The sequence below is a fragment of the Eurosta solidaginis genome, chromosome 4, assembly GCF_040869045.1.
Source record: "Eurosta solidaginis isolate ZX-2024a chromosome 4, ASM4086904v1, whole genome shotgun sequence".
In the NCBI taxonomy this organism is placed as follows: domain Eukaryota; kingdom Metazoa; phylum Arthropoda; class Insecta; order Diptera; family Tephritidae; genus Eurosta; species Eurosta solidaginis.
The window spans coordinates 44,188,392-44,206,487 of NC_090322.1; the positions used below are offsets into that span (position 1 = coordinate 44,188,392).

General features: G+C 38.1%; 2 protein-coding genes across 9 annotated transcripts in view; one reads left to right on the forward strand and one right to left on the reverse strand.

The window, feature by feature from the left end:
- The window catches only part of LOC137249657 (uncharacterized), a 49,561-nt gene that overhangs the window by 12,871 nt on the left and 18,594 nt on the right, over nt 1-18,096 (reverse strand). Inside the window, exons 2-3 of one of the 2 annotated variants that reach the window (XM_067781360.1) lie at nt 3,856-4,238; nt 3,642-3,761 (exon numbers count right to left, since the gene is read on the reverse strand). The exons of the other annotated variant lie outside the window; for it this stretch is intronic. Of the exons in view, the coding sequence (XP_067637461.1) occupies nt 3,642-3,761; nt 3,856-3,975 (240 nt within the window). The 5' untranslated portion in view covers nt 3,976-4,238. The remainder of the gene's footprint in view (nt 1-3,641; nt 3,762-3,855; nt 4,239-18,096) is intronic. 2 annotated transcript variants of the gene reach the window in all.
- The window catches only part of GlcAT-I (Glucuronyltransferase I), a 160,246-nt gene continuing 152,201 nt past the window's right edge, over nt 10,052-18,096 (forward strand). For 6 of the 7 annotated variants that reach the window (XR_010952474.1, XR_010952472.1, XR_010952470.1 and 3 more), the window contains exons 1-2: nt 10,052-10,464; nt 10,585-11,408. Coding sequence is in view for 1 of the 7 variants with exons in the window: in XM_067781358.1 (XP_067637459.1) it covers nt 10,250-10,464; nt 10,585-11,296 (927 nt within the window). In the remaining 6 variants the exon portion in view is untranslated. Of the gene's footprint in view, nt 10,465-10,584; nt 16,640-18,096 lie in introns of those variants that run through there. The other variant, XM_067781358.1, reaches the window with a different exon arrangement.

The window sequence follows — 18,096 nt, forward strand, 5'->3', positions numbered from 1 at the left end:
CTTGATGGCTTACCGATCAGCAGTGCATGAGACAACGGGCCAAACCCCTGCAAAAGTAATTTTTGGCAATGACCTTAGACTGCCAGCTGATTTGAAGTTTGGGATAGATGCCAATGCGGAGAGAAATGTCAGGAAATCCACTAGTGATTTGGAAGAAGAGCTAAGAGAAATACATGATCTGATAAGGCAACGAACAAAGATTATGAGTGACAAGATGAAAGCCAGATATGATAAAGCAATTAATTCAGAAGGTTTTCAGGAAGGAGATTTGGTGCTGTTATACAACCCACAACGTAAAAAAGGTTTGTCCCCGAAATTGCAGTGTAATTGGGAAGGCCCATACAAAGTTGTAAAACGGATCAACGATGTAGTGTACCGCATACAAACCATCGGTAAACCACGAACCAAAATGAAGGTGGTCCATTTGGAAAGGCTAGCAACGTTTAGATCGAGAGATTTGTCTGATCGGGACGATCAGACTTAGGTGGAGGGCAGTGTCACGGATATTAGCATCACTAAATTATCCCATCACTAAGGCGATGCTAAGGCCATGCCAAGCAGTATTTACGTTAATAATTAAATCAAGTATACACATATATAAGGCAGCCCAGAGAGATGTCACACATAGATGCATTTACTTATATGCCTATGTGCGCGCGAGAGACTGTAAACTACAAACATTCACATCAATAATTCAATCTTTATGTATCTACATAAACGAATAAATAATTGCGTCTACACATATGTACGTATACGAGCAGCGGAGCGGCAATGCACAAACACATGCATATATCTTATCTGAGTTGTCACAAGAGAGAGCAATAATTTGTGCACGTAGTTGTGGCTGGCGATTTTGTAGCCGAAACAACTAGTAAGTTCTGGAAATCGAAGAGCCTAGAAGTATGCAGCGTAAACTATAAAAGCGGGGCAAGCGAGTAAGAAGTAATTCAGTTTGATTTGAGTTGTCAAGCAGTTGCGATTAAGACGATATCTAGCGAGCAATAGCAGTATTATTTTGAATAGTAGAGTTTCATTGAGCTATCAATCAGTGTGGTTATTAAGCAAGCTATTCGTTGCACAGTTGAGTGTATTGTGAAGTACTTTAATAAAGGCCATTTTTCCATTATCCAATATTGGAGTTATTTATTCAACAGTTTAGTGATTCGAACTTAGCAGAGGATTGCAAATAAGAGGATTTGCAAGTAAAATTCGTTACAATACCTATGTTTTGTTTAATATAAATATTTAAAATTTTTATTTTTAATATACTTAATACTTATATCTATATATATGTACATTTTAGTATGCTTAAAATGCTTACGAAAACATTTAGTAATGAAGTATTAAAAGAAAAGTATTCGTGCGTTTTTTATGTAGAATAATTCCAATTTGATCGTCGGCCACCGTGGTGTGATGGTAGCGTGCTCCGCCTACCACACCGTATGCCCTGGGTTCACACCCCGGGCAAAGCAACATCAAAATTTTAGAAATAAGGTTTTTCAATTAGAAGAAATTGTTTCCAAGCGGAGTCGCCCCTCGGCAGTGTTTGGCAAGCACTCCGGGTGTATTTCTGCCATGAAAAGCTCTCAGTGAAAACTCATCTGCCTTGCAGATGCCGTTCGGAGTCGGCATAAAACATGTACATAGGTCCCGTCCGGCCAATTTGTAGGGAAAATCAAGAGGAGCACGACGCAAATTGGAAGAGATGATCGGCCTTAGATCTCTTCGGAGGTTATCGCGTCTTACATTTATTTTTATTTTAATTCCAATTTGAAATAAATGATATTGATCCATATATAAGAAAAAGCAATTTGCTTAAAAGTTTATGAGCACATTCGATTTTTTTCGAAGTCAAATGGCTTAAATGCAGAAAAAGTCGAAATAAGTTTAAAATGACACACGATCTAGAAGTTTTAAAATGGCTATCAAATCGTTCCCGAGATGGGAGCAGCTGTTGTTGTTGTTGTTGAAGCGATAAGGTTGTTCCCCGAAGGCTTTGGGGAGTGTTATCGATGTGATGGTCCTTTTCCGGATACAGATCCGGTACGTTCCGGTAACACAGCACCATTAAGGTACTAGCCCAACCATCTCGGGAACGGTTTGTATGGCCACATTAAATCTTCAGGCCATCCCTCCCTCCCCACCCCCAAGTTCCATGGCTGTAAATCATTCAATAGGCACGGTTCGCTTAGCAGCTTGGCAGTTCTGGGTCACCGCCATCACACCGCCCGGCCTAAAGCTCGACGCCATAGTTGAACCCTAACACCAACAACAAGGTGCCTGCCATTACCATCGACAATTCTCCCCAAAACTTTCGGGGAGTGTCTTTAAAGCCATCAGAAGTTCAACAAGCATGAAAGAAGAATTTGTGAAGTGTGGGAGCATTCCGAAGACAGCGGCATAGTTTAGCGAATTACGGAAAATACTTCTGCCGCGAATGTGTTTTTATCGAAACCAACCATCCACTGCATTTAAAATATCAACAGAACAAAGACTGCGCTTTCCGTTGTTGCTGTGGTAAAGTCCTTTACTGAAACTATGTCGGGCTTTTAGGCTTCCCCGAAGTTGTAGGGCAGGGTTAATGGTACGCCATATTTCAGTTCCGGTACCAGCACCTTTTAATACCAGCCCGCCTGAATCAGGAATAATACTTTAGAACAGGCATGCGTACCCAGGGATATTCTAAAACCCTTAACCCGCTCGGGTTGAGATTTGGATTTTTCAATGCGTTCAGGTATTGTCTAGCATTTATAACTGATGCGACTTGTTAATCTGCTAGATCAGTACGATGGCCGTTTTGAAGGTGTTACAGATACCTGCCGCATTTCAGTTAGCGTCTAAATCACTTTTCCACCTTGCGCTGAATGCCGCGTTTCACTCTCAACCTAGCACAAAGAAGGTACGGATCCTGCTTATAGAAATCCGAACAACTGTAGCAGAACTTCGAACTGTATCCTTCTGATTTGCTTGCTTGACTATCCGCTTACACATTATCATTTATATTCAACTTTTTTCACATCTCCAGGACAACTGAGGGTTTAAGCAACTGGAAGTACTACAGCAACAACAACAAATAAAATTGTTGGGAGCGTTGACAGCATACGACTTCTTGTTGTAGCTATAAAGACATTCTCCAAAGGTTGTGGGCGCGGTTGACAATTGGGTACGGGGATTGTGAAGCTATAAAGTTTTGTATTGGGCTTATAAACCCCTTGATTCTGGGCGTTCTCCCTTTGCTGTATAAACCCATAATGTTCAGGTACTGGCATCCTCAGTTAAGACATTTCACGTTAGTTTGAGTGTTTTCTGTATATATAGCTGTTTAATGTTAATAGGGGCAAATCGCGAGATGAGTATGTCGAAAGTCCCCCCTTTCTTACGTTTTTTTGTCCAGCTATTATTGTTCTCTATAACAACACTTAAACCTACTCGATTTAATATGAATTTAGTGTCAAAGTGCTCATTTGCTCATCTCTTACCACAGCAACTCCAAAAGCCTTCTATATGATCTAGGCGTGGCGGGTATTCACAGCATGATCAGTTATCTCGTTCAGTACTGCCCCGTACCCCAATAACATAAGCAATAACGCAATGTAATAAATAGAAAACTTGTCAATTTGTTTCTTTTTTACTAATCTTACCTGGACAATGTGCGGTAGGGGTTTAGCACAAAGCATCGCTAAAATGCGTAAGCAAAGTGTTTCCACAAACAAAAGCGCATCTTCTTTGGCCGATAAACGTGGGTGTACTTGCTCCAGCACCTTTGCAACATTAAACAAATATAGTTTAATTGTATTATTTCTAATATACATATGTATGAAAGTTTTTGCATTAAATAAGTATAAATAGACATACCTTTTTCAAGGACGGTATAAATAATCCTTTCCAGCGCCCTGCGTTATTGCTTTTTGTAAAATCATAGCCATCATCATCGCAGCTGCTTATACAGGAGGTATGATTCTGCGATGAGAACATTTCGCCATTCTAATCGTACAGCCCTAATGTCAGTCACCACGAACAACAACCACCACGACCTACACTGTTTGGGTTCACTTTGCTGCTGCAAACACACCTCCGTCACAATAATTAATGGAGACCATGGATGGGTATCTCAACAAGAGAGGCTATTTTATTGCACACATAGCCGTTTTTTTACACCGAATTTTCTAATCATTTTTTTTCAATTTTGGATAATAAATCTTAATGGTATGTATTTTGTAAGTAAATCCATATAAGCACTGTAACAAGAATTTTTTTCTTGTAGGTATGTGGAAATCAAAATTTACTATTCTGCATTAGAATTGCTCACGATTATTCGTACTATGCAATTACATATTTCACTTTCTTTCTTCTGCATGTTTATGCACACATTGATATGAGTTTTTTTGCTAAAACACACTTTAGTAGACCAAAAAATATTAAAGAATGCGTATATTAATGTCTGCAAAATGTAAATACAGGTTGAAAAAATTAACAAAAAAATCGATTTGATTTTCACACAAATTGAAAAAATTTTCCACTTTTCTGCTGAATTAGAAATGGCGGATTTTTTTGCACGCAAAAATGACGTATTTTGCTATCCCTATGAAAATAATAGGTGCGAGAGAGCACGATACATTGTGGGAAAGCAAAATTTGTCAGCATGCTATTTCATTTGCACAATTTTTCATTCCAAATCGTCACCGCTGTCAAAAATTCGTGTGGCTGTGTGCGTTTTTGGTCACACGATTTTTGCAGGGTCCGTATGGTAGATTTTTAAAAACAATTTGTGAGATGTAATTATGGGCATGAATGTCTATAAAGTCGAATGTGTATCGGATTTTATCGGTTAGATTTGCCGGCATACAAGCTCTAGTTTTTGGTAGTCACATTCGTCACAATCAATATTTTGCCAGCGCTAAAATATATTTTTCGATGATGACGCGCATGGTGGAACGATACAAGGTGGCAGCATGGAACAGCTGATTATAAACTTTTTTTATATGATTTGATACATCAACTATCGGCGCAGTACGACTTTGACATTTGTCCATCGAATTTACAAAAACAAAGTACATGCGATTTTTATTTATGTTTGTAGGTATGTCACCATGCTGCCACCTTGTATCGTTCCGCTATGATGACGCGGCTGTCGTTGTTGCATTTGCATGTTAAATTTCTATCCGTATCTGGTTCACGCGTCATTGGAACGTAACTAACATATACATTAGGGTTGCAACTACTTGTGAGACTAAAGGGCTCCGGCGATTAATGAGATTGAGGGAATTTTTGTATGTGTGCGTGTCGGGTATTTGACGCTTGCCCCGCGATGCGTGAATTTTTGAATGTGTGCGTGTCGGGTATTTGACGCTTGAACCGCGACTATCAACTAAAGAGCCATCAATCAACCCTTAACTCCATCAAGCCTCCGGCGAATAGAAACGAGATTGACTGAATTTTGTGTATGTTACTGCAGTCGGGTGGCTTCGTGACACACGTATTTTTTGTCAGCTACACGTTGATGAAAATCACAAATTTTTGATTTTTTCATTTGACGCTTGCTTATTTATTAGTCGCGGGGTTTGAATGAAAAAACAGCAGTGTTGTGTTTAGTTTGTGTCGACATTCAAAATGAACAAGTGCGCGGAAGAACAGCAATTCATTCTAAAATTTATTGAAAATTATCAATAATTTGCTTACAAGCTTTTCATCCACAATTTTTTTTTTTTTTATCACTCTTTTTCCTTTTCTTTTTATTTATTAAAACTGCTCTAGTTGCAAGTAAAAAAAATCGTCATCTGATGACGACACATTCACGTCCGAACGCTACGGTTTCTCAATGCAAATGTTGATTGATGGCTTTTTATTTGATAGTCGCGGGGCAAGCGTCACATATCCTACACACGACCATACAAAAATTCAGTCAATCTCGTTGTTAATCGCGGGAGCCCTTTAAGCGTGAAGGTCGATAAAAGCGAATGTGTATCGTGTTTTATCGGTTAGATTTGCCGGCATACAACATGAATCACTGCATGGCGGAACGATACAAGGTGGCCGCATCGAACAGCTGATTATAACCTTTTTTTATTTGATTTGATACATCAACTTCCGGCGCAGTACGATTTTGACATTTGTCCATCGAATTTACAAAAACAAAGTACATGGAATTCTTATTTATGTATGCAGGTATGTCACCATGCTGCCACCTTGTATCGTTCCGCCATGAATCGCTGTTGACCTGATATGAAACTTCTCGCTCTCTGAGCGCGCGTGAAAATGTGCATTTTTTATACATTGGCCATAGATGCCATCAGTGTTACCAGGTGATGAAAAAAAAAGAAGCTAGATTGGCAAAAAAAAGGTTAGAAAATTTAGAAAAAAGAGAAGCTATAAAAGGCCAGAAATGTTTTGGTTAATTCATAAAATGTTTTTTTTATATTTTAGTTTACACATTTGTAAATAAAAACTAATAAACATAACTTAAACATAACTTCTTGTTTCAAAACATATCAGGCACATTTTCCTTGACTAGCACATGGAATTACTTTAAATGATTGCATATGTGTATATACACAAAAAAAATATTACAAACTAATTATTTATATAAAATATTCCCCGTCTGAAAAATCAGAAGAGCTTAAGTCTGCGTATAAAGTTTGGCTATTTACCATAGATATGAGATCATCGGTAATTTCAAAATCAATACAACATTTAGATAAGCGTTTTAACGAGCATCTAATATTAAGCAGCGCATTAAGCATTTTAATTTTTAGTTTGTTCCTTAATTTAGTTTTCAGAATTTTTATGCCACTAAAAGTTTTTCAACCTCCGCGTTAATGAGTGGTAATACTAAAAAACTAAATATGAATTCGACAAGTTCTAAAAAAGGTGGTTCGTTCAATGCATTTTTATGCTCTCGGACTTCCGACCAAATTCCATGGTGGAGTGTACATTTTTTCATTGTACAGTTATAAGTTTTCGCCACTGCAGCTCCATTAATGCTATTTGACTTGAAGAATAACTATGCTTCTCTTTTTCAAAGTAAGAAAATACATCTGGCTTTGAAACTTTCAACGAATTTTCAGCAGAAAAAGAATTAATCTTCTGTAGAGAACTCATATTATTAGGTATTAGGTGTTCACAGGAACTATTGAAATTATTTTATTTTAGAAATTATTAAAAATACATTCGGATTAAAAAAGGCTAGAAAAAAGTCACGAAGCTAAACCCAAAATTTCGAGGCTAAAGGCAAAAACAAAAGGCTAAATCTAGCCTCGAAAAGGCTAACCTGGCAACACTGGATGCCATTATGCTCAAAATCAAATTTGGGCATTTCAGAATAACTTTGGGGTATTTTCCATGGTAAAAGTTAAATTTATGATTTTCACCGAAAATTTACTCAAGATTGTCAAATGGGATATCAAAAAACTTTTATTTTTGTCAGGATTACAAATCCGAAGAAAAAAATAACTCATTTTCACCCGTGGAAAATTTATCAGTGACAACACCTTTCATTGAAGGGCTGTACACGAAACGGGTTTTGGTAGCAACTTCCGATTGTTATAAAAGTCAGCTTCTTAGTCTTCGCATTGATGTAAATGGATGCATAAAGGCCATGTTTTTGTGGAGCATTGCGACATTCCATTTTTGACAGCTGAGATAAATTGTAGGTATACGTATAGGTTAACGCAACATGTTTAATTAATAGCTTTTTGCGGACGACAACGCAGATACTTCACCAAGTGATATATTTCGTAATTTCTTATACATTTTTTGCGTTTTATTGTATGTGGATATACATATGTATGTACATAAACGTTTTGGTCGCATCAAAGTGAAAAAAGGGGCTAGCCGCTTATTGTTATCTTATGGCGGTGCCAGAGCAACAAAGCAAATAAACGCAATTGAAATATATTATTTCATATTTTTTCACTTATCTACCACAAAATATTTCTACAAAACTATACCTTTTTTATAAATTTTAATAAGTTTTTATCAGCTTACTTGCTGATTTATTTGAAAATAATGAAACCGAACGGATTTCTTGGAGAATTTTTTTTTTGCGTATTTTAGGCAACTCTATATCCATCTCATTTCAAGCCCCATTCTTGGAAACGAATGAACTTTTGTTTACAATTGAATGAACAGACAGCTGATTTCAAGCCCCTTTCCTGAAAACAAATTGAGAGAGAATGAAAGTTTCGTATCAGGTCATCAGTGACATGAATTGTGGGCACCAATCACTTCCAGAAGATTGTGCATTCACGAGTTCAAAATAGCTTCGTTCTGCGGAACTACGGGGGAATATTTTGAATAATGTGCCACGATTTTCAAACTTTTGTTGATTTGTAGGGGGAGAGGGGGTCCTAAAAAAAGTTTAAAAGTTATTCGCGGAAAACACGTCGGTACTATTGTCGCTTTTTTCGTTGTTGCTATTAAACAAACGAAAAAAATGAAGGTGGTGAATAGTGTTGCCAGCTCCGCAACATTATCTTTTTATCTTGGTAGAACATTATAAGGTGGTGGCACGCCGACATAAATGCAAACAAACATACACTATCAATGTACTTTGTTTTGTAATTCTCTGAATAATTTGAAAATAATGTATTTAATTGGAACAATTGCAGAATACATACATTACATACAAAATACATACAAAAAAAAAAATAATAAAAAATCGGACTTAATAGAGATTTTTATGCTGATTCCAACGGTAATTCTGCGTAGAACACCTTTTTGCATATGCGGCCTTTGGCCGCGTTTATAAAAAATAACCCTATGCTACGCCATGCCAAGTCCGGGTGTGTGGTATAACCGTTGCTACCGCCACGGTGATGTCCTTCTGCGTAGTACACCCTTCTGCGCAGCACCCCAAATAATATTAGACTACAAATTATTAAGTGTTTTACAAAAACAAAATACATTGATAGTGTATGTTTGTTTGCATTTATGTCGACGTGCTACCACCTTATAATGTTCTACCAAGATAAAAAGATATTGTTGCGGAGCTGGCAACACTATTCACCACCTTTATTTCTTTTCGTTTGTTTAATAGCAACAACGAAAAAAGCGACAATAGTACCGACGTGTTTTCCGCGAATAACTTTTAAACGAGATAAAAAATATGGTTTCTGCTTTCGGATTCTGAATCTTGACGCAAATACGCGTCTTTTGATACCGCTATCGACATGTGCTACCCGAATTTTAAGTGCAGGACTTAAGTTGCAATTTTATTAAATTTGGAAATTAAAAAGCTTATATTTCATAAACTAAGAGTTTCCTAGAGCTGTGGATGATAATTTTGTGAGTTTTAGGACACCCTCTACCCCTAAAAATCAACAAAAATTTGAAAATCGTGGCACCTTATATAAAATCCAACCCTTCGTTGTTAATCGCCGGAGCCCTTTAATGCGGCAGTTACTCACGAACGTACGTACCAAAAACGTGTCAGCTGACACGACCTATCTTATGAGTGTGCAATGTAAACGAAAACTCACCGACGTGCAACGGCCGTACGTACGTAGCCCGGAACGTAGAAATCAAAACAATTTTGATTTTTTCCGTAAGAACGTGTCATCTGATCGCTCTCTCACTAGACAGAGTTGCCTAGTAAACTTTTGTACGCTAATTTTTGACCGTTTGCAATTTTATGCAAAAACGCCTAATTAAAGTTTGAAAAATTGTGAAAATAATTCGAAATAATAATGTAAAAGTGCTGATTATAAATGTTTTATCTATTTATACTTATTTAATATGTATTCCGGCCTTTTACAATATCAAAAATTAAATTGGAAAAAGTTGATGTTTCCATAAGCATACATGCAAAATGGTCAATGGCAACAGTGCTTATCTGTAAACAATACACACACAAATATGTTATGTACATGTACACAGACGCACACATTGATTCCTACGGGCTTGAGAGTTCGGTCAAACGTGCTTCGTACGACAAACGTCCTTACGTACGGCACACGTCGGTGAGTAACAGCCGCATAAGCGTGAACGTCGATAAAGTCGAATGTGTATAGGGTTTTCTCGGTTAGATTTGGCGGCATACAACATGATTTCTGGGCATACAAGTTCTAGTTATCGGAAGTCACAATCAATATTTTGCCAGCGCTAAAATATATTTTTCGATGATGACGTAGTATTTGTATGAGAGAGTTTTATTTGTATAACTAACCATGTAACTAATAAACTTGATGTAACCAATATCTTTATTTTGTGAAAATTGTGCGTCATTTAGAACTGGAAAGAAAAACTCGTCGCTATGACTGAAATGCGAATCCGTCCACGTCAAGTACTTGTTCTAGTCTTAATTTTTCTTGTAATTTTGCTGATTGTGCATAGAAACGGCAAACGCAGTTGTCAAGGGCCTGAATTCTTGCAAGTCATATACGTTAAACAAGCTGAAAAAAATTTGCCAATAATATATGCCATAACACCAACCTATACGCGTCCATCACAAAAAGCGGAACTAACAAGGTGGGTATTTAATTTCACCTGCAAATTATGTACACTAATTATTGAGCTTCCTTTGTTCCTTGAATTTCTATGGTTTCTTATATATGTATGTACCTATATGTTTTTTTTTTGTCTGCACAGGTTATCGCATGTTTTCATGTTAATGCCAAATATGCATTGGATCATTGTTGAGGATGCAAATGCAACTACAACCCTTATACGCAATTTGCTGCAACGCGCTGGCTTAACAGACCGTTCAACCCTACTTAATATAAAAACGCCAGACAATTTTAAATTAAAAAGTAAAGATCCGAATTGGCTAAAACCACGCGGCGTAGAACAACGTAATTTGGCATTAAGCTGGATACGCACAAATATTGATCCACAACAACAAAGTGTAGTCTTCTTTATGGATGACGACAATACTTATAGTGTTGAGCTTTTTTTGGAAATGACGAAAATCGAACCGGGACGTGTTGGTGTTTGGCCAGTCGGCTTAGTTGGCGGTCTAATGGTGGAAAAACCAATACTCAACACAGAAAAAACACAGGTGATTGGGTTTAACGCTGCATGGCATCCCGAGCGACCATTTCCCATAGATATGGCTGCTTTTGCTATAAGTTCGGATTTACTATTTAAATACCCACAAGCACAATTTGCTTTTGAAGTAAAACGTGGCTATCAAGAAAGTGAAATTTTACGTCATATAACAACGATAGAAAAATTGCAGCCATTAGCTAATAATTGTCAAGATGTTCTTGTTTGGCATACACGTACAGAAAAACCAAATTTGGTTGCCGAAATAAGTTTGAAAGCGCAGGGAAAATGTTCAGATGCGGGCATGGAGGTTTGACATGCGTGGTTGTAATCTGGAGTCTCAACCATTCTTGCCTTCCAACGAAAACTATACACGTTTGAAGTTATAAACCAAAAGGATATTTACATACATAGCAGCTTGCTAATACGTACGTATGAATGATTTTTAACTTATTATATAAGAGTATTGATTAGTCACGTTAATTAAGTGAAAAATATGAGCGTTCAACACTTTGCCATATTACGCTGAGAACATATCCCTGCGATTAGGTTTAGATATAGTTAAATAATATCTATGTTATGGAGAAAGTAACAACATTGTGTATATCCAAGAGCTTCCAGTATTGCGTTGTACAACGTACACCAAATGTTTAGATTATAATAACTCGAATCGAACGAAGAACATAGAACTTTAAAAAATCAGTGAAATTGAACACTTAGTTTTATTTAATTAGTTTTTACTAAAGTTTTTAATTATCTTTCTTACAAACATATGTTAATAGACTCTAATGTAGCAATTTCCTTTAAAGCAAGGCACCTTATTTTTATAAACACTATTCTCTTTTTTTTTTTTTGCTTTGATGCTGTCGTACATACAGCTAAAATGGATCGTATTAAGGTGGCAGACACACTATATCAAAGAACAATACTATATTTTAAATAACTTATACCCCATTTAGTGGCAATTTTTTACCGCAAAAAAAAATTTTAGCTGCGTCCGGTTCCGAGAAACGTGAGTGTCTGTTGACTTAAGTCTGAAAAGACGAAGCACAGCTCCCGAACTACCTGAATAAATTATACCTCATTTATTGGCAATTTATTATAGCAAAAAAAAAAAATCCTGAAATACCCCGATCAGACCCCTGACGGATCCCGAAAACCATCCAGAAATGAACGAGGAAGGGTCCCAAAATGATCCTGAAATAGTCCCAAAATAACCCCGACGGGATCCCGAAAACTATTCAGAAATGATGCCGGAGTCGTCCCCATACGATTCAGGAAAAGTGCCGAAATTGCCCTTACGGGATCCCGGATGGATCCCGAAAATCATCAGAAATGCTGCCGGAAAGGTTCCGAAATGACCTTGACGGGATCCCAAAAACTATCCAGAAATGATGCTGGAAGGATCCCCAAATGATCCCGGAAGGGTCCCCAAATTGTCCCGAAATGATCCTTCAGAAATTATTTTCTGAAGGGTTCCAAATGATCCCGAAATAACCCTGTCGGGATCCCGAAAACTAACCAGAAATGATCCCGGAAGGATCCCAAAATAATCCCGAAATGAACCCGACGGGATCCCGGACGGATACCGAAAACTATGCAAATATTATCCCGGAGAGGTCCCCAAATGATCCCGAAATAATCCAGAGAAAGTGACGAAATTGCCAGGGCGGCTGGGACTTAAGCCAGCAGGCACTCACTTTTCTCGGAACCGGACGGAGCAATGCTTTTTTTTTTTTTTTGCTGTAATAAATTGACAATAAATGAGGTATAAATTATTTAAAATACATGTAATATTGTTGTTTGCTATAGTGTCTGCGACCTTAATACGACCCTTAAAGGCCCTGAGAACTTGCCATATTCATAACATATATGGAAATTGGCATCAACAAAGTTTGATCTCACAACTAAAGGCATTTATTTGCCTTTGACATGCGTCACACTTTAAAACAAACAATCAAAAATATTTATTGCCTCGTAATCATAAAAATTTATTTGTACATGATACAAGAAGAAAATATCGCTATTTCGACTGTTGAGTGGAATATCACCATATCTTAACTGCTGTTTGGAAAACGCTTCATCTTAAAATAATTCGTAATTCGGCGTTTAGTCGAGCTAGGGTGATATTCCATTCAACAGTCAGTTTATAGCAATACCCTTCAATTACTTCATATCACTGATCTTAAAAGTCGTTAACTATTGGATTTGTTAATCTGTATATAAACTCGGATTCTGAAGCCATGACAACCACCCTGTTCTCCCGCACAAAATTTTCCTCCCACAAGAGTCCCTGCTTCAGAGTCTCCATAACACGTATTTTTTCAGAACATCCAGCACAAATGAGTGTTTCTCGTAAAGAACGCGGTGTTTGTTTATTCTCATAATAAATATACATACTTGCATTCTTCTAAGTTTACTATACAAAATGCAACAGTTTGGAGATGATAATAAGATCTCATACGTTTTGTTACTGAACCCCATTCACTAATTTGCAGTGATGTACCCACTATTAATGAACTTTCACAAAGAGATATTGATTTTACTTGATCAGTCTCCGAAAAGAATCCATCCACTTTAACCACAGTTATATCTATATACGATGACTTTTTTATTAGTCACAATGATAATATATCCAGTACATTGTTGCCCTTCTCCTGTGTTTATTACACTTATAATCGGCTACCCCAGGACGCACATCCTTCTCGCTGTATTGTACAATGCGCAGCTGTTGCCACCGAATTCATATTGACTAAGGAACCAACGCAAATATATTTGTTTTTAAAAAAATGTCGACCGAATATGGGCTCCGCTCTATTCTTATATCTACGCCATATAGAATGCGAAATTGGCCATTTGTATGAGTCAAATGGCAGCTAAACGCGAGATAGCGAAATGAATGTTTGAATTCATTTTAGTTTAAGGTCTTTTGCACTACTGTTTAAGTATAAAGTATTACGTGATACATTTTGTGGGCGATATCTATACCTAATTGGGTCGTGTGAATAAAAAATAAACAAAAACTTTTTCTTAGAGATTTCAGGAATACTTCTCAATTTTAATTAAACCTATACAAAAAAATAAAATTTTTTTAATTAGTTGAACAAATAGATTTTGCTCTACTTATATAGAAAATTCAAGGAATTGTTTGTTTATATACATATGTATTCGCAGAGTAGAATTGTGTTATTAATTTGAAATGTTTATAACTTTATTTGTTATGAATAAATACAAAAAAACAATGGGACACTTAATTAGTTTTATCTGTTTGCAAACCTCCAATGTTCTATTGTATACTGCCACAAAACCATAGTTGAGAGCAGTGCACTAAACTTTTACTTACAACACTGCTCGAATTTAGGTGGGCCAACATAATCAATATCTTCTGTTGAGTGTTAAAGAGAAGTTAATTTGTTCTGAATTGAAATTTTTGTTCATCTTTTACATATTCGTAAAATTATTGTGATATACCAATATATGATCTTGATTTTTCCGACACCGTCCAGAAAACAATCCTTAAATAGTCCCAACTAGTCGCAAAATATTCGCAATCGCGACGATATGCACACAGTGATAAACAGAAGAAAGGTTATACTAGATTATAAATAGGGTGTCATTGCGATTTGTTAGTAGCCACTATTTAGATCGAGGGACGAAAAATATTGGAAATGCTTGGCTTCTTGGAGCCGATCTTCGAAATTCGGGAACGGAAAGTTCTCTCTTTTCGTTAACTTCCATTTTGCTTTTTCACGAGTACGACTCGGCTAGCATACTCGGATGTGTATTTGATGATGTCGTGTTCTAATAACACGTCGATCATACCATTGACGATGACTTTTTTTGGCTCTGGAATGCAAAATGGTGGTTGGGATACAACCTGACCGTTCTCCAGTTCGATGCTCGCCTCGACCACGAGTTAATATCGTTTGGTCGATATTTGAGTAAAAAGAATATTTTTTGGTTGCACCGAAATGTGCACTCTTTATTCATAATCTTTAGACTAACTAATTTACATAAATCTTAGTGCTACTTATACTATTGAGATGCGTCGGCCGTTGTCTGTTTACTAGTAGGTAATTATTGTTTGTCTTAGTGATAGTGCACTTCTATATTGCAGTTCGTGGTAAATCATGTTGAGACAAGTTCTGTTATTTTGATTTTGTGTATATTGTTATCATACAAGGTTAAAGGGCATATTGTTGTTTATCAACATTTTGTTTGTAAACAGTAATTATATATAAGTTAAAGGACTATAGTCCTTGGTTATAAAAAAAATTAATTTGTTGGGCCAACTCGCCCAACCAACAACACTAAACAACGCAAGTTCAAATAATAATCTTCAAGTATATTTTAATGTACTTTTGTTTACAATTATAACTAAAGCTAATTTATTGTTAACGTTAATCCGTCCCGAACTCGACTGCCGGGTCTGCCGCAACTGCTCCCCTATATAGCCAAACAACAAGCCGCGACGCGCCTCTTGCGTAACTTGTTGACAGCCCGCTGTGTGAGAATGTTGAAGTCGGTTTCTTCCCACAGGTGCGTATGTGTATATTTCACAATCATGTGCAACAGAATTTTGCTGACTGTGCGTCTGGAGAAATTCCGTAGCATAAGTGTTAGTTGCCGTCACTAACCATGGCCTTGAATTTAGGTGTTATGTTGCCATGCGCGGCCGTATGTTGTGAGAACCATAATTTGCAAGTTTTAGTTGCCGTCACTAACCATGGCCTTGAATTAAGGTGTTAGGTTGCCATGCGCGGCCGTATGTTGTGAGAAATATAATTTGCTGACTCAGCGCACGTGTACTGGCCATACGTGGGAATGTTGCAATAAGGGCAACTGGCACGTGTTAACTCTTCCCCCTTCCTTAAGTGTCTACTTTCCTGTTCGTGTATAAGAAGAGCCTTTATGTCCTCGTTAGTGCGCTCCCTGAAGTTTGCTAAATCCTGGTAATTTATCCTAGCTGTCCTATTCAGAAAAACATCAGCTGGCTTGCGCTTTATTATGGAATGTATCGTGTTATTATACCTATCCACAGTTATTGCGACGCGTTCTTCAGGTGTTAATTTAGGAAATTCAACGGAAAGGCAGCGGTATATTTCGATCTAGGTAGAGTGTAGCCTCTCTACCTGACCATTGGCCTCACTTCGCTGCGTTGGCGTTTGGTATATTTCTATCCCTAAGGACCTGATATAATTTAATACAAGTGATGACAAAAATCCGCGTTCGTTGTACCAAGGCTCGTGGCACTGTGAAATAATGCAGCGCGATCGTTAGGTTCATTCGCAAATGAGGAGATGACTTATTTTTGATTGGGAAAAGCTTAGCAAATTTGGTAAATTTGTCGATACAACTCAAATATTTTTGTCGTTCATCGATGAACGAAAATATCGATGTGCAATATTTCGCACGGATAACTAGGAATGGGAGTTGGTTGCTGTTGTTGTTGTAGCAATGCTTCGCCCCGTTTCAACAGGGGTGGACCATAATGAAAGGGGTGTTAGAGGCGTTGGTTCCACATTACAATTAAAGAGATGGTTGGTGTCATGTGGGGACACATTGCAAGCAGGGCATACATTTTGTATGTCGGGGTTGATTCTGGATAGGTAAGAGTTTAACCTGTTACAGTATCCAGAACGAAGTTGAGCAAGAGTGATACGCGTTTCCCTGGGAGTATGCGTTTTCTTCCGCAAGTTTTGGATACTTTTCTTTAAGTACTGGATTCACCGGGCAATTCCCGGCATAAAGGTCCGACGCCTGTTTATGGAGTTCACCAAAGACCTGCTTGTGTTTTTTCGCTTCATACGGCTGGGTTCTCAGGTGCCGTATTTCCTCAAAATGCTTACGGAGATGACTCCTTAAGCCCCTAGGCGGTGCTGGTTCATCAACCAGATGTCTGTTGGGATGCTCAGGTTTCTGGGTATTCAACAGGAACTGTTTGGTCAGCATCTCATTTCTCTCCCTGATGGGGAGTATTCTCGCATCATTATGCAGATGGTGTTCTGGGGACATAAGAAGACAGCCCGTGGCAATTCTGAGAGCAGTATTTTGGCAGGCCTGTAGCTTCTTCCAGTGGGTAATTTTTAGGCGTGGCGACGATATGGGTGACGCGTAGCACTAATCGGCTGGCTAATTGCTTTGTATGTAGTCATGAGCGTTTCTTTATCTTTTCCCCATGTACTGCCAGCGAGGGATTTGAGGATTTTGTTACGGCTCTGAATTCTCGGAACAATTGCGGCTGCGTGCTCACCAAAATGTAGAACCTGATCAAACGTCACACCCAAGATTTTGGGGTGTAGTATAGTCGGTAGCGTAGTTCCATCGACGTGGATGTTCAAAATGGTCAACATTTGGGACGTCCATGTTGTAAATAAGGTCGCGGAAGATTTAGTCGGCGATAATGCCAGATTTAGCGAGGCGAAAAAACTGGAGAGATCAGGGGCGTAGACTACGGGACGCCCTTGGGCGTGAACAGCAAGAAGTCACAAAAGATTTATAAAAGTTACGTGGACGTCGGGTTTTGGTATCAAGCCCAGAACAACCTGTCCGATGCAACCATTCCTTACACGAGACACACTGAACAGAGTATGACCGTCCTAAAAAGATTCTTTTCCGGCAGATGCAGCAAAACCATTTCTCAGGACCGGGGTCAGGAGACGGACCTGGATTGGATTCGATGCCTTCCCGGAGTAAGAGAATATGGAGCAGTCCTGCTGCAAGGAGCTGCTGGGAGGATGACAATTTGTGGGAGGGACGCAACAAATTAAATGGGGTCACACTGAAATGACAGTCCTTGGTCGGGAAAAATCCCGAGTCGCTCCGGTACATAGAACCGACTGCCTTGGGAAGCGAATTGGTTGCTCATATGGTTTAGATGGGTGCCTATCGTATTTGTTCAATTTACATGTTTCGCATTGGCTAATGTATTCCCTAATCTGTTTGGACATTGCGGGAAAATAAAATTTTTTCAGTACCTGTTCCCTATTCTCACGAGCATTTCGATGCGCGCGCTTGTGCTCCTTCTCGATAATGTCGAATACCCTATCAGCTATTGTCACACCTTCTACCACGCGCTCCGTGATCCTAATTTTATATCTGCTGAAATTGTTAACG